We start from the raw sequence: 26,261 nt of genomic DNA on the forward strand, positions 1-26,261 counted from the left end.
CGGTTCCACCTTTCCCAGCATTTTCCAGACATGCTCTTCGCTTGCTCTTCTCAGGAGACATTGATGTCCAAGGTCTCTGGACTAGAAGCTCATATTTGTGCTTGCCGGTTGTGGTCATTACTTCTCAGTGAGGCCTTTCCTGGCCACCTTGTCTAAAATACAGCGCCCCTCCCACCCCCATGTGCACACACCCTCACTTCCTGTTCCCTCTTGCTGCCTTTTCTCCGTGGCACTCATCACTACGAATACAAGGTTTTACTAAGTTCTCCCGTTTGTTGTGTGTTTCCCCACTGGAGCGCAGACTCCACGACAGGATGAACTTGTGTCCGTTTCCATCTACTTTCTTTACTGCATTCCTCCTGTGCCTGGCACATGGCAGAAACACAAGAAATACTAGTTGAATTAATGAATGACTCGGTGGTAGTTCTGGAACATATGATTTCCGTATTGTTAATCTTTACTCGTTATACATATGGAAAGGTTTAGACGTGGAGGAATTAAGGATACCTTTCCAGAGTAAGTTAAAATTAATATAAGCATTCTTGATTTCCTTAGACAGACAATGGGAGTTATGTGTTGAGGAATAGAAAGGGAGGAGGGGATTCAGAAAGCTTTGCTCTAGTCCTTTCTTTGTTCCACATCAGCTTCGTGACCTCACCTTCTGAGACGTCTACTTCTTTAGTTATCAGAGGATGAGGTTAGAATGAATAAAAACCAAGATCCCTTCTAGTTCTAAAATCTACACGTTCCTGTGCCCTGGCCCTGACTTTACTTCTTTTACTTCTATAAAGCACAAAACAAAAAAACCTCGTCACTGGCAGGTCCTCTTGGCATATTTGGCATTTCAGAACCTAGTTGATTATCCTAAGCTGCTGGCTGGTTGGCAGAGCTGGTCTGCGTGGGTGGATAAAAAATCGGTCATGTATGTCGCTGTTTCGTTTTGTTTCTTAAGGAATCTTTCAGAATGAGCACAATAATTCCAAACAAGGATGGCCGAAGCCCGACGGTAAAAGGTTGTTAGCCATTGTGCTGTTTCAGGCTTTTGGAGGGGTTGATGAGCTCAGAAGGGGAGGCCTTGCTCCCCATTGGCATTAGAAAGGAAGACTTGTCGGGAAAGGTGGCAGAACGGATGGAAGGGTCATACAAACCCACGGAGGCCTGGCGACCACCCAACGTTTGTTCTGAGGGTTACTAATGTCCTTCACGTCCTGATGTTGAGACTGCCTCTCCCATGGGGGAGAGCCATCTGCGTTAGTGAGAGAGGGCCGAAAAGAACCTGGCTTTGTCCCACCATGCAGGAGAGGGACCTACATTCAGAGGCTGGCGCAGGCTTCAAGAGGCTGGCTAGGACAGGCTTTCACACCGGTTGTTTGCTTTTCAGCCACTGGGTGGGAAATCCTCGAGCTGGAGAGAGGTCCTGGTAACAGCCGTCATGATCCCTCTCTCAGAAACTGAGGCAGCAGATCGTGCCAGTCGCTCTCAAACTGGAGCGTGCCCCAGAGCGGCGAGGACAGTTGCCAAACATTCCGATTCCCGGGCCGCGCTCCAGAAAAGCAGCTGGAGTGGCGCTGGGATGAGGCCTGGGAATCCGCACTTGCTAACGAACACCTCCTGGGCATTCTGGTCCTTTCCGAACCACACCGTGGGAAACCACATCTTGGGAAATCCCCCAAGGTGCAGGAAAGACCATGAGCTTTGGCACGAGCTACCAGAATTCACATCCTTGCTGGGCCATGCATTTGCTACGTGATCTTGGGCCCATGCTCAACCTCACTGAGCCTTTCGGTTTCCTGTTGTACAAAAATGATAGGATCATTTTGAGAATTAGAAATGACATTTTAAGGTACTTGGGACAAGAACTGACATATACTAGGCACACAAAAAAGAAAAGATCGATGCCGTTGCTGTGTGAAATAGTAAGATGCCGCCCTCTCACAGCACTTTCCAAGGTGTCCCCTGTGTGGGGAAGCCCACCGGGCCCGCTCTGCAGAACAGTGTGAGCTGTACCCACGCATCCACACTCCTCCTCCCGGACCTGGCTCTTCTTTTTTTCCATAGCACCTTTCACCTTTGAACTCACTGTGTAATATACTTATCTATGATGCTTATTGAAACCTAAGAGAATGCAAACTTTCTGAAGACAGGGATTTTCATTTGGCTTACAGTTCACTGATGTCCCGAAAAGCAAACGGGTGCCCAGTAATGATTTGTTGAAATGCTTTTCTGTTGTTTGTTTGTGTTTGGTTCGGTGCCCATACCCCTTCGACTCCCTCACCTTGTATTTCTGCTATCAACAGTTGAAAAACTGAGTAACATAAAATGGTATGCCCCGGGAACGCTGCAGATAAAAGAGAAGGCTCGTGCCTGTCTAGAAGCGCTCACTGGTATCACTGTAAGGTAGAAAGCATTCCCCCACGAAGTCGTTAGCGTGCGCATTGTTCCGAAAGCTGTTGCTTCCATCACTGATCTGGCAGTCCCATCCAGGAGAGCTCATTGTTGCTCCTGGAATTAATAAGAGCTTCAGAGCGGAGTGGAGAAAACTTGTCAGCTCATTCTGAGGGCTGAGACTAAATGACTCCTACCAGGGCTCCTTTTTTGGAGAGAGGGAAAGAAGAGAAGGCACCACCCTTCCAGGCTGATGAATAGTCCGGGGTGCAGTGGAGACGTGGGAACGCCGGCGCGCTCCCAGCCCGCCAGTTCGTCAGCTTGAGCTGGGGACCAGCACCGCGCACATGGGAATTTTCAACTGAGAACCACTGGGAGCAAGGGTCAGAGGCCGACATGAGGATTTCAAGCTTTGCTTCGTGTTCCCTTCATTCCCCGATGCAAATTGCAGTTTCTTAAAACGGCTTTTGCATGCCAAATCAAAAGCAGTCAAGTCATGATCCAGGTCATCAAACAAGGAAGAGCCCGTACCAACATAGCCAAATAATTATATATGATGTCCGTTTCCTTTTTTTTTTTTTTTTTTTTTTAATGCAAGCACTGTTTTCTAAAGAACCACTGTTTATGTGCCAGGGGTTGGGCCAGTCATTATGGACATCATCAGCTAATCTAAATTTCACCACCATTTCGTGAGGAGTAAGCCAAGATAGTTCGCCCAAGTGATGCAGCAGCTAAGTGAATTATTTCTACAGCGTGATGCCTCCCTGCCCGAAAGACAAGGTGCTTTAATGTGGTGTCTCCGATATGGAGTCCGTTTGCGGGGGAGAGAGAGACTATGTTAGCCAGTTTGGAAATGGGGAGCTAAGGAGACGCTTAACAGCATTCATCCCTCTGGACTAATCATAGCACCGACCCGCTTGATGTTCAGGCTAGCAGGTGGCAGCGAAAGCCGGTGGGTGTTCCTGCTGGAGCCTGCTCACCTTGTCGCTGCCCACGACGATGGAACACATGTACCGCTGGTGACACAGGCGGAGAGGGGCAGAAGCAAGGACTGCTCGATTTCCTTCATCTTCCTTCCTCGCGTCTTCCCCCAACCACAGCTCCGTGAGTCCTGGGCTCCTTGGCTATATCTGTTCACTCGTGTGCCCCAGTTGCCAAACACACTGCCTGGCATGTATCAGGCCCTTGAGAAAAATTCGTTGAACTTCACGCCTCCTCACCCTCCAGATAACACCCAGAGCCCCTTCCCGTGACGTGAAGCCTTCCTCTGCAACAGTCGCACGAAAGGTTCTAGGCTGGGCCTGCCCATGTTTGAGCTTTTGCTCCCATAAACAGCCCGAGTGCTTAGTCATTTCTTTCGGTGTGTATGTTAATTTACAAAAATGTCATCACGACTTCCAGTGATAACTTGCTTTTGCTGGAAAGTGGTAGAGTTTGCAATGCCGAAGCATCCTTCTTGGTCCAGTGCAAAGGGATGGGTTGGTGTGGAACACTCGGAGTAATTCAGGTTTGTTATAGTGACTTAGTGGAGAAATGGAGAAAACTTGAGCCATTTTCCCCCCTCTCTGTGGTTTATAGAAGAAACTACATCATTAAGCGTTATACCCTAGGCAACCGTTCAAGGTTTCATTTTTAATTTGATAGGGTGGATTTTCATTGTGACAGTTTTATTCCTTCGTATGTGCAGTGTTTACATTTTTTCTCTGAAGCAGGAGAGTCCAAAGTTCTTTTGATTTTTGAAATAGCATTCTGCTTTGAAGGAACACATGAAAATCTAAGGAGTTGAGTCTCTAGATAAACACAACCATAAATGGTACCCTTGGAAAATATCTAAACTTACTAAATAGTTGACTAAAACCCAGTAGAGATTTTGATGTGAAACAATAAATTGTAAGTGAAAAAGCCGTTGGGGCTGGGTTTTGTTTCTTCACTCCGATGTGCAGAACGGGTTGATTTTTTTTTTTAAAGTAGTCTGTTTTTCACAGTCCTCCTTAGTTTCCATTTTGCTATATACAGAATCCCAGAAGAAAAAAGATAAAATGCGTTTGGTTATGGAGTCATACTTTTCCTTTTTCCTTTTTTTAAGTAATCTCTATGCCCAATGTGGGCCTCGAACTCATGACCCTGAGATCAAGAGTCGCATGCTCCACTTGACTGAGCCAGCCAGTCTCCCCTCATTTTTCATTTTTAAAAAAAAGATTTTATTTATTTATTTGAGAGAGAGAGAATACACACGCAAGTTGGGTGGGGGAGCAGAGGGGGAGGGAAATGAAGGGAGAGGTCAGGGAAAGGATCTCAAGCCGCCTCCGCACTGAGCTCGGAGCCGCACGCGGGGCTTGATCTCATGACCCTGAGATCATGACCTGAGCTGAAACCGAGCCACCCAGGCGCCCCTCATTTTTCATTTTTGTTATTAACGGAAACAATAGTTTCTGAACATGTGATGAGAAGATTCCTGATGATCCTCACTCGGGAAAGGAAATTTATTTTCCAACTCTAAAAATTAATAGCAAGGAGATTTTGCTAGAGCATGACACTGGTACTAATTCAAAGCAGAGAGAAGCATCTACGCAAAGGTAACAGAACCAGTGTACATGCACCATGAAGACCAATAATTCTGGGTTCTTTTCGATTATTATTTGTCGCCATTCTGACAACATTTTTTGAGCATCCATTGGGTAGGAAACGCCACCTAGCTTGTGTTCTGGAAGAGTACACTATTGACCTGCGAGAGTAAGCGGGTGAAGGGTCATGGATGTGCAGGTAGGAGCTTCAGGAGAGGAAAGAGCAGGGAGCAAAGAGGAAGAAGAAGAGGCATAATTGAAGGCATTTGACTGCTAGGAGAAGAAAACTCACCTGCCAGTGGCTGCAAGCCGCAGGATTGTGACGTCCCAGAAGCAGCCTAAGGGGCGGGGCTTAGTGGCTCACCGGCACTTTCGCTGTCTCTGCTCTACCGTCTGCAGCTACAAGACCCTGCAGTTATTTCCAGCATCTCTTGCGGCCATCGTCACATCCAGTGATGAAAAGAGTTGTTTCCAGAGCCCCGCGTTGGGTACCCCGGCCAGGACTGGCACACGTGAGCTAGCCCTCGCTGCGAAAGAGGCTAGCTGACAGAGAGCTACAACGTTGGGAGCCTGTATCACTTTTGGCCAGACAAGTCAGATCATCCTTGCCTTTGGGCAATTTACCTTCTACCGACGTGACCAACCGAAGACTTGAGATCTGGCGAAAGAGAAGGAACCAGAAGGGAGACGCTACATGGAGTTGGCTTCCAGACTGTTGCAGCTGAGGACCCAACAGATCACAAACCTCAAGTCTAGAAATTCAGACAGAGGTCGGGGCAGAGACATATCAAGAGGAAATCCCACAACTTAGCCACCTACCCAGAGTGTTAAGCAAAGGAGAAGAGAGTCGTGCTTCTCTGCGGGCACACAGGATGAGAGGCAGAGATGGGTGTCTGGATGTCTGTTAGTCAAGAAAAAAGTCACAGAACAAAGATTGGCCATCTCCATGTTATCTGCTTTTATTTCGTTCTTTTCAGTGTTTAATTTATTAACTATTTTGTCTATTTCTAACAAAATCTTTTATTCTGAACCTCGTTGCCGTCGGTAAGGTACTTTCAAATCTGTTGGTCCTTTTGGCCCTCATCACGCTTCCACAAAGGTAAACAGGACAGATAGGGTATGCCTGGATTTTCAGATACAGGAGCGGAATCCTAAAGAAGATGGTTGATGTATCCAAGTTTACATTACTGAATTATAAGCAGCAAAGCTGATAAAAACTGGACCTCGGGGGCTATCGACTCTTACTCAGAAATTCTCTTGACAGTATCCTGATTTCCTGCAAAGGAGCATATATAGGAATGATCTGTCTGGATATTTCTGACTTGCCCTAAGCTCCTGTTTCCCCTTGACTTGTGTTTCTCTGTTAAGTATCTAACTTCACAGAAAACGAATGCTCATCCAATTGAACTGAGCCAGTAGGAAATTTTTATTAAGTAATAGGAAATGAAACATGCAAATAGGGACAAATATTGGAGGGATTATTGGGAAAACAGCACTGGAGGCTGTTATACAAATATTACAAGTCAGTTCTAGGCATAATTTCAAATTCTCTACCCTCATTTTCCCACTGGCCTCAATTTTCTGTACCATTCCTTTAACAACAAACAAACATGGCTTTATCATATGAATTTTTAAAGCTGCTTTAAGTCATTTTGTAACAAGATGGGATATAAATAAACTTATTAAAATAATGGATTATGGGGGCGCCTGGGTGGCTCAGTTGGTTAAGCGACTGCCTTCGGCTCAGGTCATGATCCTGGGGTCCTGGGATGGAGTCCCACATCGGGCTCCCTGCTCGGCAGAGAGTCTGCTTCTCCCTCTGACCTTCCCCTCTCTCATGCTCGCTCTCTCTCTCTCTCTCATTCTCTCTCTCAAATAAATAAATAAAATCTTTAAAAAAAAAAAATAATGGATTATGTACGCTAGAGTCAGTCTTAGCTAATACAGAGGAAAATATTACCTCCCCTCCCTGCAATACAGGGATCCACATTTTGAAACTAGCTTTTTACTTATTTGTAAAGAGTGTCTCCGAGCCAAAATGGTATCATGGGTCTTTTAAAAAGAAACTATAGATAGGTTTATAGCACTGACCCTTTCTATTTGCATTTGTTACCAAGTAAAAGTCATGTATGCTACGTAAAATAAACCTCAATGATTATAATTGGTTGGGAACCAAGCCGGGTTGAAAGAGTAAAAACTCTGAATTATGGAATAATTTCACAGAACGTTATGGAAAGTTATGTTTTAAGTAATGACACTTCCTGTAACCTATTTTAATAGTGTGCCCAAGTTAATAACTTATCATTAGACACACTGTATACTCTCACAGAATTAATATGTGGTGCTCGCAGCATTCCGAAGGGTACGCATGAGGGTTGTTTATTCTTCAGTGGGAATGGATTGGTGCTTGGAGCAAAATTTTTTATTATGTGTCTAAGCATAGAAAATTTTAAATTAAACTAAAACAAATATTTTTCCTCATTTGCTCATGGAAGTTTCTTTTAAAAAGTGTTCAGGATATACGTTTTTGGCTTCTATTATTTTTTGCTTTCTGTTCATTTTTCAAAAAATGAGTTCTCTCCTCATTTTTACCCCTCAGACATGACTTTTTTTTCTGACAAATTGATATATAATAGTGTGTATTTGTTGGGTCGTGTTGCTTGAAAAAGTTGCAGTGAAAATTATCAGTCTTTTCATTTGTTTAATTTATGCAATAAAGTAAGAGAATCAAACCCCTCAGCCTTGACCTAAAAGCCCTGCCCCTTCCCTTCTCCTTTCGTTCTCATTCCCGGGCCGTTGGGTTTGGGCCCCGAGCCTTAAATGCCATCTGCATGCGTCTCCTGCATTTCTCTGTCCAGCGCAAGCCTCTCTCCTGAACCCCAGAGCCTCATTCCCAGTTGCCGACTAGATCTTTCATTTGGATGTCCCACAGGCCTCCCCCCTTGCCCCTCTTACCCTCGCGAAGCCACCCTTCTAGCCGTGACCGCCAGCCTCCTCCTCCCGCAGCTTCTCTACACCCGTCAGCGTCAGGGGCAACCCCGTGCTTCCAGGTGCCTGCCTCTCGGCTCCAAACGTTGAAGCGTCTCTCTCCTTCTCCGTCTCCCTCCCTCTTTCTCTCCGCAGCCAGCAAATTACCTAACGCTATCATCTCTCTCTTCACCTGTCTCCAGGAGCCACGGATTTCTCATCGGCTCACCATCCTAGGTTCAGCCCTCCGCCGTCTCTCTTCTGGATAGAGCAGTGGCCCCTCTCTGCACTCCCTGCGTCGCCCCCTTGCCTCCCTGCAATCTGCTGACAACGCAGCAGCCAGCGATGACAATTCACGGTAGTCCTCTGCTCAAAACCCCCAGTGGCTCCCCAGCCACCTAGATAGAGAGCAGATGTCCTTATCATGACCCGAAAGACTCCACAACATCTGGCCTGGGCTACCTGACCCACCTCCTACTGCTCACCTTCTTCCTTATTCCTTCCAGCCTTGCTGGCCCCCTCTCTACTCCTGACTCACGATCTTGCTGATTTTTTTCTTCCTTCTGCTTGCAATGAGTTTCTCCAATTCCTTCATCAACTTCAGTTCTCTGTTCAGATGGCAGTTTCTCTGTGACCTGCCATCCTACTTAAATGGCACTTCCCCGCCCCCCCCCCCCAGCACAGCCCGTTGCCCCTTTTCTGCTTTGTTCGTCTCCGTGTGATCCACGCTATGTTTGCTTTGTTTGTTTGTGTAATGCCGCTCTTCCCATATTGATTGTCAGTTTCAAGGAGACAAGGATTCTCGTCTATTTGGTTTGTAGCTGAATCGCAGCATCCGGTGGTGCCTGGCACTCAGTAAAGCATTCACCAAATATTTACGTAACGAATGAAAGGAAGGAGGTGGGAAAAGGCCAGAGTGAGAAGCGCAGTGGTTGCTGAAGTAGGGAGCGTGTGAGGGTGGCCATGCGTGAGGGGACAGAATGGCAAACGTGAGGAAGAGAGTGGAGGGCTTCCGCTGTAGGGATAAAAAGGTTTCTTGAGCGAGCGTCTTGATCAGAGCACTCGGACAACCACACGGAGAAGAAATTAGATACCGGTGGTGAAGGAAATAGCTAGTGTCTAAGTTAGCAAGCAGTTGCATCAAAGGCCCATGAAGGATGTATCTTTCTTTTCAACTAAAATCTCAAAGTAGTTTAAGGAATTTGAGGTCTACAGGCAAATATGGCTTCAGGCATAGGTTTACCTGGGACTCGTGATATTGAGAGATCCTTTCTTTCCATTTCCTTCTGTGGTTTCTTTGATCATCAGCACCATCCTCAGGCCCCATGTGGCTTCTGGCCCTGTATTGTCTCTCTCAGATGCCTCGGGGAAATTCTCCCAGCTTTTCATTACCTCTGATGGAGTCACATGCCCATCGCGCAGGCAGCCCCGGTATTCCGGGACGGGAATAATGGTGGCCCTCGACCAGCTTACACATCACCCTTGAGCTAAGGGTTGGGGAGCAGTCGATTCTTCCGAGGGAGCTTTGGGGCAGAACTGTTACAACAAGAGGGAAATGGAAGCTGGTAATGGCCAACAGATGCCCACTACAAAGGGGTAACAAGGGCTCCAACTTGGATCAGTGCAGTAGAAATGGAAGATAGAGGAAAGAAGGAACAGGCCTCACCGAGGTGAAGTCAAGTAGGTTTCCTGGTTCTGAACAGGGAGGGGAGAGGACACAGAGAAGCTTGAATGCAACCCAGATTTTGAGTTTGTGTGAGTAGGGTTTGGCAGTGTCATTAATGAAGATTCAGGATGAAGTGGGAGGAACAGATTTATGAGGGAAGGAAAGCGTTTTGTTGTTGCTTTCTCATCCCTGTTTTTATTAATAAAATTGTTTCCAGCTTCTCAGAGCTCAAGAAGAATTGAGTTCTGCAAGAAGCAGGAGGCAAATTCGTCCACCCGCCACTTACTCTCCGAAGACTTGGCCCTGCAGGTTTTAAGAGCCTGGTCTCCGAGCCCTCCTGTGAGAGAATCAGATGGAAATGTTGTTTCCTCTCAATAATTTGAATTTCCTTACTTGAGCTACCAGCATCTGTAGAGTGAAAAGCCCGTTGGAGCTGAGTTCAGTCTTTTCTCATAGAACGTTTTCACACAATATTGTGGCTTAGGATTATAAGGCCATCTTCTAATGCACTGTGGGTTAGCCTAGGGAAACATGACGCTCAGCTACAGAACTCAAACGAATGCCTGTCAAGTTCTGAAGCGAGAAACCTTTTTCATTGTTGATGGACCAGGTTGCAAGGAAGGGGTGAGTGCAAGCAGGCAATGACAAAATGACTTGGGCCAATATAGTAGTCAGCGTGTTTTTGAGTGTTTACTATCTGCCAGGTACTGTTCTAAGTTCTCAATGTGTAATAAGTCATTCGATCACCACAGCAACCCCTTGTGGTGAGGCCTATCATTCTCTCCACTTTACAGATGAGGAAACTGAGGCCTAGAAAGGTCACGTGCCTTGCCGAAGGTTCCCACAGCTAATAAATGGAACTGCGACTCAAACACGGTCTGGCTCAAGGGCCTGTCCTTTTTTTTTTTTTTTTAAGAGACAAGGAGAGAGGGGGGTGGGTGGGGTGCAGAAGGGGAGGGGGAGGGAGAATATTAAGCAAACTCCACCCCCAGCGTGGAACCCAACACGGGGCTCCATCTCAACGACCCTGAGATCATGACCTGAGCCAAAATCAAGAGTCAGACGCTTAACCGACTGAGCCACCCACGCGCCCCAAGGGCCCGTCCTCTTAATAAACTGATCATATATTCCAGACTTGCCCAAGACAGGTATAATTTATGCCTGTTGTCTTCGCATAATTATAAATAGGAACTCTAGAAAGTGTCCCCATTTGGACAATAAATTATGAACACCACCCCTCCTAACCATGACATTTTGCTTATTCAAAGCCAAGAAAATCTTATCTGAGCAATGGAAGTATCAAGTGATTAGGCTCCCTCTCCAGTCATAAGAGGGGTGACAATTTGGGTTGAATATGACGTTTTGGTCATCATCCACTTTGTCCTAAGAATTAAACCGGCTGTAGGGGTTGGTGTAGGTTTGGTTTTAATGGGCAAATCACTCTGTTCTGACTTTGAAGGCTCTGTTTTATGTTATTGTAGAGTTGCCAATGATCATAGTTTTCCTCTTTCTGGAATGGTTTGATTTATGCCTCGACATTTGGCCCCTCCAGGTTCCGCCCGATCTCCAGAACGAAGTACTGATCAGCCTGTTGGAGACCGATCCCGATGTGGTGGACTATTTACTCAGAAGAAAGGCCTCCCAGTCCTCGTGAGTATGCCAGTTGCTCGTCTTCTAAACCGGCCACGGGGATTCCTCTTTTCATTTCTAAAGAAGTAGAGAAGTTTACATAATTCCACACAGGGTAACCGGCAGTGGAGATGTGGCAACTTTCTGGCAGATCTCGTCAGCCCACCTACCCGGAAAATGCTTCAATTTTCCCAATCCACTTATTAAATTAGAAAGTGCTTTGTGGGGTGTTGCTGTTTCATTTTTGGCTTTTTTAGCCCCTCGAGGTCCTTTTGACTGTGTTTACTGGAAAAAAAAAAAGAGAAGAAGAAGAAGAACTAAATCCCTGGCAAGAAGCTCAAAGTACTCTGATGCACATCAGTGATTCTACTTCAAGAATCCTGATGGCTGTACTTACGGGTCCCTTAGGCTGCACCTGGATGCATCTTACTTGTGTAACTTGCCAGCACAATTGACACATTACCAAACCACAAGACGAGCCTCTCCCGAGGCCTACGTGCCCATTTAAAATTAGAGGTGTGTGCTCTCCTGACTCTCCGCTCTTTATAATTAATATCCTTTTGGTAAAAATGCACGCTGGGCTCCACATGTAGCCATGTTTGCAATGAGTAAAGCGCAAGCCATGCTGTAGGCTGTGCTTTGCCGCCATTTTTGCCCCCAAAGGAAGACCATTGGATTTTGCTTTAGCCAGATTTTAGGCTTAATCTCAAACACTTGGTACAGAGGCAGCATGTATGGGGGTGCTGAGCACTTGGCAGAGCCAGTGAAGAGGGTATTATGGCGTCATTAACCAGGAGCGATGTTGCCGCCATGACGCCAAACCCTAAATTTGTGGTGGGAAGAGTTGTTGTCATCCTTTCGTGAAAGCATCCTTTACGTTGTGCTTTTAATTTACTGAATGTCAACAGCTCTAAGACACATTTTGCCCCATGTTTTATCATCTCTGGAATGGAGAGCCATCATATAACCAATGGCGTGGTCTAATACAAATCACAGCACTGTTTGTCTTTCTTAGCTGTATGTAAAATAGTGGTCTGTCTTACTCCGCGGCGTCTTGGAAATATTGACACGTGTTAAATTGTTCCTTTATATTGATGTTGAATTTGAGAGATTAATTTTTTCTTTTTTTTTAAAAGGTTTTATTTATTTATTTGACAGAGACACAGCGAGAGAGGGAACAGAAGCAGAGGGGGAGCGGGAGAGGGAGAAGCAGGCTTCCCACCGAGCAGGGACCCCAGTGCGGGGCTCGATCCCAGGACCCTGGGACCATGACCCGAGCTGAAGGCAGACGCTTAACGACTGAGCCACCCAGGCGCCCCGAGATTAATTTTCATTTGAAACTATTTCAGATATAAAAGCTTACATTATTTAGAGAAATGTAGGGAAAGGAATTCCACATGGCTCATGCCTCCTTCTTTCCTGCATCTTTGCATGAATAGCAGCGCAAGATCCAGCTTCGGTCCATTTCCTGCAGAGCAGGGAAGAATTTTTAAGTGGCTCATCTTTTCAAATGCGCTTTTTAAAAAATTCATCTTTGTGCCAATTATTATCAGGCCAGATTCTGGTTCAAGTGAGGCGTTTCGCCTGGATTCGAGCCCCAAGAACCACGAGTGAATAAGAATATATTCAAATTGTCTAAATGGACTGGCATTTCATGGTCTCGCTTTTCATTTCAGATAATTGGGCTCTCTTAAATTTTCCCTAGATTTCTAACTGTCATCAAGGTATAAGTTCTAATTTAAACTAACACAAATGGCTTTTCTTCACAGCAGATCTTGTATCACCAGAATTTTAATGAACTCGCTTCTTTCCCTCCCCGTACAAGAAAACAGACATGGCGGCCTTTCTATTTGTGAATCCCTCGTTAAGCTGCATTTATGACATTTCATGGGTACTCTGTGGAAAAGCTGGAAAACACACACCTAAAAAAAAAAAAAAAAAAAACCCACTGATGTTGACTTGCCAAATTTCAGCTTTTATATGGCATGTTGAAATATAGAAATATTGTGCTTTGAAGAATAGTCAATAGAAGTTCTTTTTGTGTGGTTTTCAGGTATGCTCTTTGCATATAAATGCCAAGAAGGGAACCTTTCTTTCACTACTCTTAGGAAAGTTATGGAAGACGCTTCCATATTAAGCTCATCCCAAGCTGCACAATTGTCTAGCCTCTCCTGTTCCCTATCCCTGTAAGAATAAGAATTGTATGGTCAAGGCAAGCTGACCCTAGAACAAGGTCATAGGTGAGTGTCAGGGCCTCAAGGGAAGGGAGGTGAGCTCCCAGGTGCTCTGTGGATGTCAGAGACTAGCATCACTGAAGAGAAAACATTTGGAGAAGACACTCATAGTGAGGAGAAGAAGGGAGTGTTTGTTTTCCTCTAGGTACAGGCCAAGGAGCAGCCCAGAAGGGTTGATAATGATGCCATGAAGTAAAAATACATAAAGAAACAGTTCTTTAATTTGAGTTGTCTTCTGAGGCTTGAGAGTCCTACCCCTTGAGCTGTAGATAGTGTCTTCATACCTTACGCCCATGCTTCTCAAAGCCTACTGTGTGTGTATACAGATCACCAGGAGATCTAGTCAGTAGATCTGAGGAAGAGAGTCTGAAAATCTGCCTTTCTAGCAAGCTCCCAGGCATTGCCGTGATACTGCTGGTCTGTGATCCACACTTTTGAGTAGCGAAAGTTTAAAATATCGAGGCATGTGCTTGGCTCCCAGAGTTGGCAGACCTGTTGAAGGAGGCCTTCGAGGATAAAAATAATACAAAGCATGTTATTAAGTGTGTGGCGGAGGGCAGAATGGTTGGTGCTGGGCCATTGGTTCTCAGACTTGAATCCCCCAGGGAGCTCGAAGAATTACTATGCCTACGTGCCACCCCTAGAGATCGTGATTCAGTTGTTTTAGGGTACAGTCTGGACATTAGGATTTCTTAAATCTCCCCCTGTGAGTCTGTGGAGCAGCCCCCGGTAAGAACCTCTGGCTTAGATCCACCACATTAGATACTACAGATTTGCCATCACCAACTACTATATTTGCGGTGGGTGATTCTTGACATTAAAAAGGGGTCTTTGTATTGACAAAGGGAGGAAACCAACACCCCAGACCATAAATCCACTTGGAGTTTGGAGAAGAGAAAGAGGTGTGACCTGTAGTCTCAGGGATAGCTTCTGAGAAGAGCAAGGATCTGCAGTGAACTTTGAAGACTGGAGAGGGGCCAACAGGTCTAGACATTTGGGAAGCTTGACGCAGGGCCTGGACAGAATAATAACTGTGTCAGCTGGCTGTGGGCACGATGAAGGGGTTGGCCAGCACAGAGGGCAGAAGCCCTTAAATGGCAGGCTGAGGGGTGGCACTTAAATTAAGAAGCAGTGGCGATGCATTACTGTGATGAGAGAGTATGGTCATGACAGATTATAGTGATGACAAATTATAACTGCCAGATGGTGCCAACTACATCGCTATGTCAGTTGCCCATCAATAGCGCACTCCTGCGTAGCGTAACTCACTGGTTTTGACGTTCGGATCCAGAGCCAGATCACCTGAGTTGGAATTCCTTTTCCACTGCTATTCGAGCTGTGGTCTTGGGTAAATAGACTCATCCCTCTCTGTCTCAGTTCCCTCACCTGCAAACCAGAGATTAAAAAGCAGCACCAACTTTACAGAGTTGTTGTGCTATGAGAATAGTATCTGGTTTCTAATAAATGCTTAACGAATGTTAGTGATTACGATCATGTTATTCCTAACCGCGCCATTTTGTTCGTTTACAACCACTTACGAAAGACTTTGGCGTCGCTACTTTCTACCTTTCTATCCACCACGAGAGAGTAACCTATGAAGGCAATATGACACAAGAGAGAACCCGTCCACCTTAAACCGTGGCGGTGTCTAAAGGCAAAGCCTGCCTGTACAGGCCTGATCCCATTGGCAGCAGGAGGGTGGCATCTGTTCTAGAACAGAGAGACACAGGCAGAAAGACACAGATGTGGGAAGGCGACCTGCCCGGGGAGAACCGGGGAGGATGGGAGGTGATTGCACGTTTGCAGGAAGTGAGGCAGAAGCCTGGGCGAGCCGTGGCACAGTGGGCATGGACAGATTTCTTGTTTTGAAGTCTTGAGTGAGTGAAGACTCAGCTACAAGGTGGAGAGTAGGACTAAGAGAAGTAAGGGCTATGGGGACGCCCGCCGAGCGGGAAGCAGCAGGAGCTCCTAAAACGCAGACCTGAGTGCAGTGATGCATGGTTGGCTTTCCTTGTGATTCTCCTCCAACCCTTTGGGTTTTGTTCCTGAGGCTTCTGTTCTTTGCCATCAGTTTACGTAGCGAGATAAAGCGTTCGATTCCTGTGTCGCGCGTGGCAACGGCACAAGATTGAATTGGGAGTGGAAACGTGAGTTTTCAAAAGGGTGTAGAACCAAGAACAAGAACATATTTTTGATAATTTCCATTTGGAAAGAGCAGACATTTCGTGATATTTGGGACTTTAATGTTTTGTTTTCATTTGAGTTTTTCTCTTGTGCGACAACAGAATTGGGGCAGTGAAAGGAGGATTCGTTATTTTTTCTTGTGCTTGTCCACTGACATTTTTGGCTTCAACCAAAACGGAATACCAAAGGGAGATTAGAAGAGATTTATATTACTAACAATGCAAGACTTCCAGTTTTTTCATTGCTTGTCTGGAATATTTATTAGAGTTATATGCTCTTTTCTTCACAGACACTCAAAATAGACCCCCCTCCTTTGATTTAGGGCTGTAAGGAGATAGGGGATGAGAGTGCAAGGCAAATCAGAAAGGACAAGGCATGCTGAGTGCGGGTATTTGCAACAGACACAAGGCCCCGTAGCAGGGCTGGGAGTAGGGCGAGGAGAGCGAGGCGCTCACGTAGGTGCCAAAGTGAAGGGTGTGCCAAACGCTCAGGCATCAGAATGAACAACATCAACATGTCATATTTTTAAAACTCAAAGTTAGCACCAAAAATCTATGCTGAACAAAATATTTTTAAAAATTTAAAAGACTAGTACCATGCCCCAGCCATACTGGAGCCTGAAGCCAAAGGCAAAATGTATAGGCTGCCCTCCGTGGAGACAGACCCATCAGTGATGCTTTGAAAATACTGCTTTGCTTATCTTATTTTTCAACCAAGAGAACTGCTGTGTTTGACAATTTCTCCTGACCAAGTAACAACCCTAAATAAGTTTTAATTAGGTTAACCTGAACTAAGTAATACAATTCTGTGTGGACACAAATGAAGCATTTAAACCTAATATAATGTTGTAAATTCTAATGTGCCAGCCTTTCAATTTTTCAGTGTTTTTCAACTGCTTTAATGTTCTGAGAAAAAAAAAAACAAAACCTAACCGTTAAAAATTACATAAAGCCTTGTCTACCTATATGGTATACCCATGTGCTATACAAGGCTAAGTAGAGCATTTTCCTTCCTGTACTCTGGAAATACAATCAAAATAAATTTAACTGCACTTGGGGAGAAAGCCAGTACAGATGAACCAAATCTATAGGTGTACGCTTTTTAAATTTCACTGTATTTAATTCTGTTCGTGGCCTTCACAAAGTTTTTACTGAAATTGCCCCCGAACGTAGCAAAACTGGTGACCAGCCAATCAAAACCATGGAAGGAGCCTCACAGTCATCTCAAAGGATAGCACTTCAGAACTGAAAAGTAATTATTTTATTGAAAAGTATTTATTTTATTCCTCCCAGTGAATAAAAAAGATCCACCTTCTTCATGATGGAGGAGCGTTAGGCGTTCTCATAATTTCAAGGCATCACATTTAAATTATCCAATAAATATCAGGTAGATAATTTATTTTAATCTTTCAGAGACTGTCACTGAAAAATGTCTTCTTCCACAAAACCATGGAGCATTACAAGATGGACTATAATTTTAGTTTTCCTTTCACTAGGATTTGTAAAGTCAAAAAAGTTCTCAGGAAATTTTCAGAGATAAGAAATCAGAATGACAGCAGTGAATCCTACTGACTGGCAGTAACTGTGGCCTCAACTGTCATTCTGTTCCAGCATCTTGGAAATTAATGAAGCATTAACACCCGCCCCCCCACCCCCCTCCCCCCACACACGCTGTTCAAGAAAGCCTTTTCAGCCAGACAATTTTAGGGAAAATGTATGTGGAATAGGGAATTCCCTAATGAAAAATTCCAAAAAGTCTGAATGCGCTTTCTATGAAAAGCCAATTCAAAATGGAGGGAGAATTTATCACATCAGCTCTTTCTTCCAGCGCCTTTATGATTCACACCTTCTTTACAAACTTGGAAAATATTAACTCGACGATGTTTTATCAGGCATACCGTAAAAAAAAAGAGAGAGAGAGAGAAAGAGAATAAAGCCAGCATCGTTTTCTCTCCCCCTGTCCTAAATGCCTTCATGTGCCACGGCTCTTAGGAGGGAATCCATAAGAGCTAAAAGGGAGGGGAGAAATTTCACCAAAGCCCTGGGTAAGTCCTAATGTCCAGGGTGCTAGCCTCTTCTCCTGGTGGGGAGTTTGGCTCCATTGTGAGCTTCTCTTTGGACGGGGGTGCCTTTGTCTGCGTAAGGGCTGCTTTGCAGAACTGAGCATGATTCATGTGAAAATGCTCCCTAAATCCAGAGTTGTTGTGGCACTGGACTCCTCTCCCTGGGCACTGAATCGTGTCTGGGATGGTTATGTGCTTCGGGTTCCAACAGACTGAGGTCTCTCAGCTGAATGATTAAGCCAAGGATGAAGCCAGCACAAGCTTGCCGTCTCCAAGGATGTTTCTCACTGGGGTAGCTCGGCAAGGGGCTGGGCTGCCACATCCGGTGATTGAACCAGAGTTTTCCATTTATCCGCAGAACAAGTTCTGTGCCTCCAGCTGCAGGGCAGGCCTGCCCACAGTACCCTGCCAGCGGCATCCTAACCCCCTGACCTGGAGGGACCAGCGAAGGGTGAGAAAGTGATGTGCTCTCTCCATGTCCATCTCATGCTTGGTTGGTTAGCTGAGACTGGCCACGCCTGCCATGCATGGTCCTGGGGTTTTCAGGTCTCGTGGAGAAAAGCCCTCCATTCGTGGAGGCAAGCCCATGCCAACTGGTTACCTAGCCACTCACCATTCCCAGCCTCCATCCACTAAATCCCAAGACATAGAGAGCCCACTACCTGCTTGCAGACTATTCCTCATCTAGTGAGTCACCGGTTCAATATTTTCTATAAAGAAATACAAATCTTTTATTACCTTCACTTGCAGCACTGAACTGAAAATAGTCTTCATAGAGTCGAATCATCCTCGAGCGAATGTTAGTGAAGGCAGTGGTGGCCGCTTGTCTCATCTTTCAGTGATACCCAAAGTAGGGGTTCTGGTTTTGTTTCCAGTAGATTTAATGATAAAGCCATGGAACGCCACCCATTTTTTTTTTTTTTAACCTTGGAACTGCCTACGTTGTCAGTGAGAGTCCTGAGAAGTGAATAAAATAGTTTGGTTTCATTGACTAACTGGCGGGCTGTCATGTGGAAAGCTCAGTTTCCGGACGTGGGTTCTTAGGCAAATGTGGCCACCGCCTTACCGACTTCGGCTGAGAAAATGAAATGACAGCTAGGAAATAGCTCAAGCATTTGCGAGGGCCATCGACTCCCAAGTATAGCACATCGCAGTAAGACTGAATACTATTTATCAAATAAATTTGAGAAGGGTCTCGAGCCCCACTGCCCCGGCTGCTAGAAAGACACGTGATGTCCTGGTGTCTTCTGCTCAGCTCTAGACCGTGATCAGGAGCGAGGAGAATTGTTGGCAGTGCTTAGCACAACGCCCGCCATACTGCCTGAGCTCTGGGTGAGCACCAGCTCTTACCCTTGTCGCAGGCCAAGGGGTTATTTCACATCCGTGCATTTCACAAGCGGCTTGCCATGTGGTCGCAAACCATAGCCTCTTCTGTCACTAAGCTGTGCTGGGTGGCTGGGAAAGGAAGGCATCACCTCTCCTTGGACAGCCCCGTCTGCTCGTGTCCCTGGCTGTGAGCCCACCCGCCCTGAGGAGGTTCGTGGCCTGTGTCGACTGGGAGACAGGCCTCTGCCTCTACCTTCAGGGATTAGCTTTAGCCACCTCCTCCAGGTTCTCCCTTGGTTGGGGCCCCAGACGTCATCACTTTGGTGGCTTGACTTAGGAGAATGAACCAGGAGAGCAGAGAAAGGCAGGTCAACCTCTCCTGCTCCCTGTCCCCTTAATGCGTTCTGACCCACAACCAAACTGCATTCAGTTATCTGGGCCCGGCTGACTGGAGCTGGCTAGGATGGGCACACCTTCTATTCAACTGTGGCCCCGGCCACCTCAAGGTCAGGACCACCACGCTTACCCCCTCTGTCAGCCAGTGCTGAGGTTTGGGCCACTGTCTGTGTTTCCTTCCCGATTTGGCTCCCTGGGAGCCTCAGCCTGCTGTCCTGTCTATGGATGAGGGAGGGAAGGTAGCTTCGGCGTGGAGGTTCTCAAACTTGCCCGCGCAGCACGCTTACCTCGAGGGCTTTTTAAAACACAGTTTGCTAGCCCTGCTCCCAGATGCCCTTTCCACAGGCAAAGCCAGCTTTGTGGTCTGTGACCCATGCGGCTGCACAGGACCTCCACGAAGAAGGAGCCCACGTTTGGCTTGATGATCTGCTGTGACCGCCTTGAAATTCTTAATAGTTTTTCCCCAGGTGGCCCCACATGTTATAGCCAGTCCCGTCAGTAGGCCCAGAATGGAGCTGGAGAATTTGCATTTCCAGCAAGTTCCCCGGGCCATGTTCCCCAAAGAACGGAGGAGAGGGACAGTGGCCCTCCACCTCCTCCTTTGTCGCCTCTTCTCCACCAGAGCCAGTCACAGCCATGAGAATGGAAGGAAAATCGCATGGCAGCTTCGGTGACTTTTGTGACTGTTGTGATTGTTCCTTGTTTGATTTTGTTTGGGTTAAGCACACTAAATGTTTTCATGGAGCCTTTTCAGTGCCCCCAATAATTCCTGTGCGTGCGCTTTCCCTGTCTGTACACCAGTCCAGAAAGAGGGTATTGAAGCAGCTGACAGAAATATGTAAGTGGAACAATGTCGTAGTGAGTAATTTGAGAGGCGAGGGAAAGGAAAGCGGGGGTGGGGTGGGGGGGAGAGCGAGCGAGAGGGTACGATGAGGTTGGGGCGGGGGCAGGAGCGCAAGCGGCGCCCACAGGCTTCCTGCAGCCCGAGCCCCGAGAGCCCCGAGCGGAGTCCCGTGCCCGGGAGCCTTTCGCAGCCTTAGCAGAGAGACCTACGTTATTTGTGACGCGATGCCGCTTCCACTGGAGCGGGGGGAATCACCGACTTGCTTGGCAGAAACCCAGATAGATGTTCCCAGTGCCGAGACGCGATGCAGTTCTCCTGCAGGGTACCTTTCTTTACGCGCCTAACTGTCGGCTGAATCTGCAGCTTGTCACGTTTTGCTGAATGTATTCTCTATGTTCTTTAAGACAGGTGAACAAGACACGAGACAGAATAATGGGGGTCTCCGTGAGTGAAAATACCACCTTTCCGACATTCTCCTCCCAATGGGAGGGAGCAAAAAAGCATTTGTAGCCCTGATGGCTATTTTGTTTTGGCTAGTGAATGGACTTGGCTCTCTTTAAAACATCCCATAAAGGAAGGCTTTCTGGCCCTGCTGTTATGGATATAACACCATGACTTATTCTTGCTGAGTAGACAGAAGACATTTTCCTTAATGACTGGGGAAACCCGTTAACTAAACGGGGAGAACAACGGAAATGGGCCCAGTCATAGAATTTCTAGCCCTGGTCCGAACCCCGATTCTAAGCTGAGCAACCTGTTCAACGCATTCAGTTTTTCTTATTTTCATAGGAAAACTTCCTCAACTGGAGTCAAAGTCATGACAGACAAGTGTCCATGTGTTTTGCTTTGTGTTTCCCTCCGCTAGAATTAGGGGGACTTCCCCCCTTGAATTAGATATGGAGGTTAGTTTCCTCCCTCCTCGCCCCCCCCCCCTTTCCAGCAGAAATAATAAGTTCTTTTGAGTTTTCCTTCATTCACTGGAGGCCTAACGTCTCTGGAAAATCATCCTCATGGTGGTTCTCTGGCTCTTTCCCATAAGATTGTCTGTCATCGGTTTAAAGAGGAGACAAGGAAAGGACTTATTTGTTCCATGTGGGTAAGAAATTGCCTCAGCAAAAAGTGCTCGAGCCCCTGGCTGCGTCAGTAACAGGCGAGGCATGTCACAGATGCTGAAATGCTTTCCTCCTGGACGCTAACCCGCGCTGGAAACCCGAGACTAAGCTGGGTCCTCTGTGAGTGCGCGTCCTCCGTCCTCCGTGCTGCGTGCACACAGCCAGCCAGTTAGGGAAAGATTGCTCAGGCATGTGTTTACCTTCTTTAAGATCCCAAAGGATTTGTTTTGAAGAATTAAAACAGAAGAAAGCAAAGACTAGTAATAGAGAAATGAAGCAGGGTTGTGGGGGGGAGACAAAAGTAGGTTCTGGAACTTTTAATCACTCTGTGATCATTTCCCTTCAAGATGTCAGGGCCACTTTTGAGGAAGGTAGAAAATACAGATGTTCCCAGGTAAGACTTCCAACACTCGTTTCATGTTGCTGAAGTTCTCATTTTCCTGTTCCTCTTGCATTTTCACCGTTATTTCTGTTGCTGTGACAACTCATGCACATAGAAGACGTACTGGATATGCTAGTTCGCCTGTTTTATATCACTAGTGCCTTGTAGGATCATTTCAGGAGTATCAAAATACAGTGAACGCTAGTGATGGTCATACATTTATCTCGCTGGCCTCTGTGCGTGAGACTGTTACTCCCCCCAGAAGCATCATCACCATCATCATCCAGAGTCGTCATCACAAGAAAGATGGATTTACTCACATGAAGTATTTGGGCAGGGGGAAGAGACGTTACCCATAAAACCATCATGAACTTGTAAAGTTTCAGTCGTAGTTTTATGTGACTTATTTTAAATTAAGGATATTGAGGAACATAAAAGACTTATCTGCCAGTTTTGCCTTACTTAACAGATAGGGAGCCTCAGACTTGACTTTCCCAATGGAGACGGGATTAACGCAACAGGCATTCCAGCGATGCACGGTGGAGAATACAGGGATCCATGTCTGTTTCATCCTCCCCTCCTCCCTTCGCCTTGACAGTTTCCGTAACAACTGTGGGGTTTCACTGCCCTCTGCCGGCCATGTCGTGGAAACGCTTTCCCGTTATTGCTGTACAAGTCTGGGAACATGGCTCCGAAGGTCTTTTTGTTTCAGCCCCTGTGCCCATGCATTCTCCGCCTGTCTTTTGTGTAACGGTCGTCGTATTGTTTGAATCTGGTCACTAAGTGTTAACACACTCATGCACTTGCCATTGTCTTCTTGCACCAGAAGCCCTGACATGTTGCGATCGGAAGTTTCCTTTTCTGTGGGAGGAAGGCACTCGTCCACCGACTCCAACAAGGCCTCCAGCGGAGACCTCTCCCCTTATGACAACAACTCCCCAGTGCTGTCTGAGCGCTCTTTGCTGGCTATGCAAGAGGACGCGGCCCCGGGGGGCTCGGAGAAGCTTTACAAAGGGCCGGAGCAGTATGTGCTGGTGAGCCACTTGCCATCGTCGAAATCAAGGGAGAGTTCTCCTGGACCAAGGCTTGGCAAAGGTAACTGGAACCTGGCTGGCGCGGGCCAGATCAGTGACTCTGATTGCAGATGGCATGGTACGGGCCCTTGGGCCGTCTCTTCATCTCTTCCTTGTTTCATGTTCCTGTTATTCTGTGACATTTACTGAGTTCCTGCTCTAGGAAGAGGAAGGTGTGGTGGGCGAGCCCAGTCACGGTCTCGGAGGCTCCCTGCTGGCCGGGCATCTGGGAAGCAGTCTCATGCCCAGAGAGCCACTGATATTCCCAGCTGATCCTTCCCGTGAGCATCTGAGGAACCTGATAGGTCCTGGCCAGTGAGTTTGGGCGCATGTCACCCAGTTATTGCTGCTACTTCTATAAAGAGAACAAGCTGAACCCACTATATCAGGAGACATCATGTTCCCAAGAGGTCTCCATGAGAGATTAAGATTTTTTTTTTTTTAAGCAAAATAAGGGTTCCGTGGTCAAATAAATGTATTTGGGGAATGCTGGGTTAACCAAGCTAATAGTTTCTCTATTGTGTAATTTCTCAAACTCTTTAAAGTACTAATGGGCACCATTAATTCGCACAATGGAAGGGAGAGTGTGCTTTGTAGTTTTTCCCAAATTTATTTGACCACTAAATGTTTGGTTCTGCTCTTTCCCTCCACAGGGTAATTCCTCAGTGCCAGGACTCAGCAGGATGCTCTGAGTAATAAGTGGAAGCCACAGTGCAAATTCTTGCTCTCTTATCCTACGTGTATCACTTAATCCAAACAGACACCCTGAAAGGGCTCTGTTTTTTGATGGGTTTTTTTTTGGGGGGGGGTGTTCTAAATCATAGCATGTTTATTTTTATTTTACAAATATTCATGTCAAAAAATAATTTTTAAAAATTGTAATGAAAACAGTAACCCATGTTCCCCTCAAGCATAAAATTTATTTTTAGAATGTGGAACTTGGGGCGCCTGGGTGGCTCAGTCGGTTAAGCGTCTGCCTTCGGCTCAGGTCGTGGTCCCAGGGTCCTGGGATCGAGCCCCGCGTCGGGCTCCCTGCTCAGTGGGGAGCCTGCTTCTCCCTCTCCCTCTGCTGCTCCCCCTGCGTGTGCTCTCCCTCTCCTCCCTGCTCATGCTCTTTTCTTGCCATCTTGGTCTGTCTCTCTCTCAGATAAATAAATAGAATCTTTTAAAGAAAATAAAATGTGAAACTTCATTTCTTCTAGTCCCTGTCCAGATGCATCCCTAATTTGATATATTTGTTTTCAAAGCATAGCTGCTTTTGAATTCAGCTTATTTTACTTAAGATCGTATCATTAACATTTTCCATTTTGCTAACATTCTTCATGGCCACTATATATTTCCCTTAAATCGATGTATCATCGATTTCTAACTCTTCCCTTTCTGATGCATATAGATGATCTCTAGTTTCTGCTCTTTTAAATTGGTGACAGATTTTCTGTATGCAATATTCTCTGCAATAATAGCAACAAAAAAGGCAATCTGAAGAGACTTTTGCTATTATGAAAGGCATGGCATATTTGGGTCTCTAAATACAAATTCAAAGAGAGATTACTAGACAGCTTACCACTAAGAAAGCTTGATTCTTTCTTCCCAGGATCAGTGTGTTTGCTTCATAGTGTCTTAGCAGGTAGGCTAAGATACACATTAGCTCTAATTAGCCGGTAGACTAAAGCACGTATTTGTTCTTTCTGACCATTCAATATCCTGGCCAACTCTTAACACTGTGGTCCTCGATTTTGTATCCAGGAAGACAGCTGACAATGTCTGGAGGCGTTTGGGGCTGTCACAGCCTAGGACGGGGTGCTACCCAGCATCCCACAGCACACAGGACGGCCCCACACAGAGAAAGATCCGGCCCCAGATATCACTGGTGCAGGGGCTGAGCCATCTTACCTAAGCGTAACTTTCTCCCTGGAAATAACCTCACCCCGAGGGAACTAGAAACAAGTCGTGTTAAGGGCGCCTGGGTGGCTCAGTCAGTTAAGCATCTGCCTTTGGCTCAGGTCATGATCTCAGGGTCCTGGGATCGAGTCCCGCATTCAGAGGATCCTGCTCAGCGGGGAGCCTGCTTCTCCCTCTCCCTCTGCCCGCCGCTCCCCCTGCTTGTGCTCTTTCTCTCTCTGTCCAATAAATAAATACAATCTTAAAGAAAAAAAAAAGAAACAAGTCATGTTAGTATCCCATGACAAGAGCGCTTGATTTGGAGTCAGTAACCATGCTGCCACTTTCAAACTGCAGGACCTCGTGGGAAAGATTGAGTTTTTTGGAGTCCCCTTTCTTCCCTGTATGAAAACTAAGGAAGACAGCCGTATTCATTCGTAGAGCTTAACCAGCTAATCCATGTAAAGTCCTCAACCCGCAACTTGGCACGTAGGAAGCGCTCGACAGTCCTCGCCCCGTAGCCACGTGCAGTTCCTAGCTGCTCCTTCGGCTGCTGGCCTCACCTCTAAAGTGGACTCAGGGCATCTCCTCGGAATTAAAGGAGAGAGTGCGTTTGAACGGCTGCCACCGGGAAGCGCCCGCTAGACTTTTGCTTCGAGAAATACTCATTATGATCACATCCCAGGCTCTCTCTCTCTCTCTCAAATAAATAAATAAAATTTTAAAAAAGACAAAACAACACATGCATTTATCATCTTACAGTTCGGGACTTCAGAAATCCAAAATGGGTCTGCAGGGCTGCATTCCCTCAGGAGGCTCTAAGGAACAATCTCTTCCCTTGCCTTTTCTAGCTTCTAGAGGCCACCTGTGTTCTTTGGCTCATGGCCCTTCCTCCACCTTGGAAGCCAGCAATGTAGCATCTTCTCTTCCGCCTTCCCCTTATAAGGACCCTTGTGATTGCATCAGGCCCGCCCAGATAATCCAGGATCATCTTCTCATCTCAAGATTCAGTCATTTCATCACACCTGTAAAGTCCCTTTGGCGTATAACCTCTTTACAAGTTCCGAGGATCATGGCACAGACATCTTTGGGGGGCCTGATTCTGGGTACCACAACCATTATAGAGGAAGCCTTTTTGTAAATCCCAAATGGGATAAACCCCCTGAAAGGCAGGCATGCATCATATTCTGTCTTGTATCCGCCACAGTCTTGAATGTGGCGCTGTTACCAAAATAATTTGTTTCTTGATTTTTGCTCTTCACTTTTCATTGTGAGTGACATACCTTTCTCTATACACTTTTTCCTAGATATGTCAGAGGAGCCTTTCAATATCTGGGGAACTTGGCATTCAACATTAAAAAGTGGTTCCAAAGACCCAGGAATGACAGGTGACATATTATCTTTTCAAGACCGTTTATTGCATTTACTTTTTAACTTAATATTCTTTAATTTTTGTCTTACTGTCGTATTACGTACTTGCCAAGCATTATTTGGAAAATGCTGAAAATAGGGGGGAAATCAGATCAAGCTATACTTAGCCTTTCTGCCAAAATACA

At 46.2% G+C, this 26,261-nt stretch overlaps 1 protein-coding gene across 7 annotated transcripts in view; it reads left to right on the plus strand.

Moving 5' to 3' along the window:
• Nucleotides 1-26,261, plus strand: part of ARHGAP6 (Rho GTPase activating protein 6) — a 474,697-nt gene that overhangs the window by 444,666 nt on the left and 3,770 nt on the right. For all 7 annotated transcript variants that reach the window (XM_027609075.2, XM_027609078.2, XM_027609081.2 and 4 more), the window contains exons 10-12: nt 11,135-11,232; nt 22,578-22,846; nt 26,013-26,093. In XM_027609075.2, coding sequence (XP_027464876.1) covers nt 11,135-11,232; nt 22,578-22,846; nt 26,013-26,093 — 448 coding nt within the window. The remainder of the gene's footprint in view (nt 1-11,134; nt 11,233-22,577; nt 22,847-26,012; nt 26,094-26,261) is intronic.

The sequence above is a fragment of the Zalophus californianus genome, chromosome X (genome assembly GCF_009762305.2).
Source record: "Zalophus californianus isolate mZalCal1 chromosome X, mZalCal1.pri.v2, whole genome shotgun sequence".
Taxonomy (NCBI): Eukaryota; Metazoa; Chordata; class Mammalia; order Carnivora; family Otariidae; genus Zalophus; species Zalophus californianus.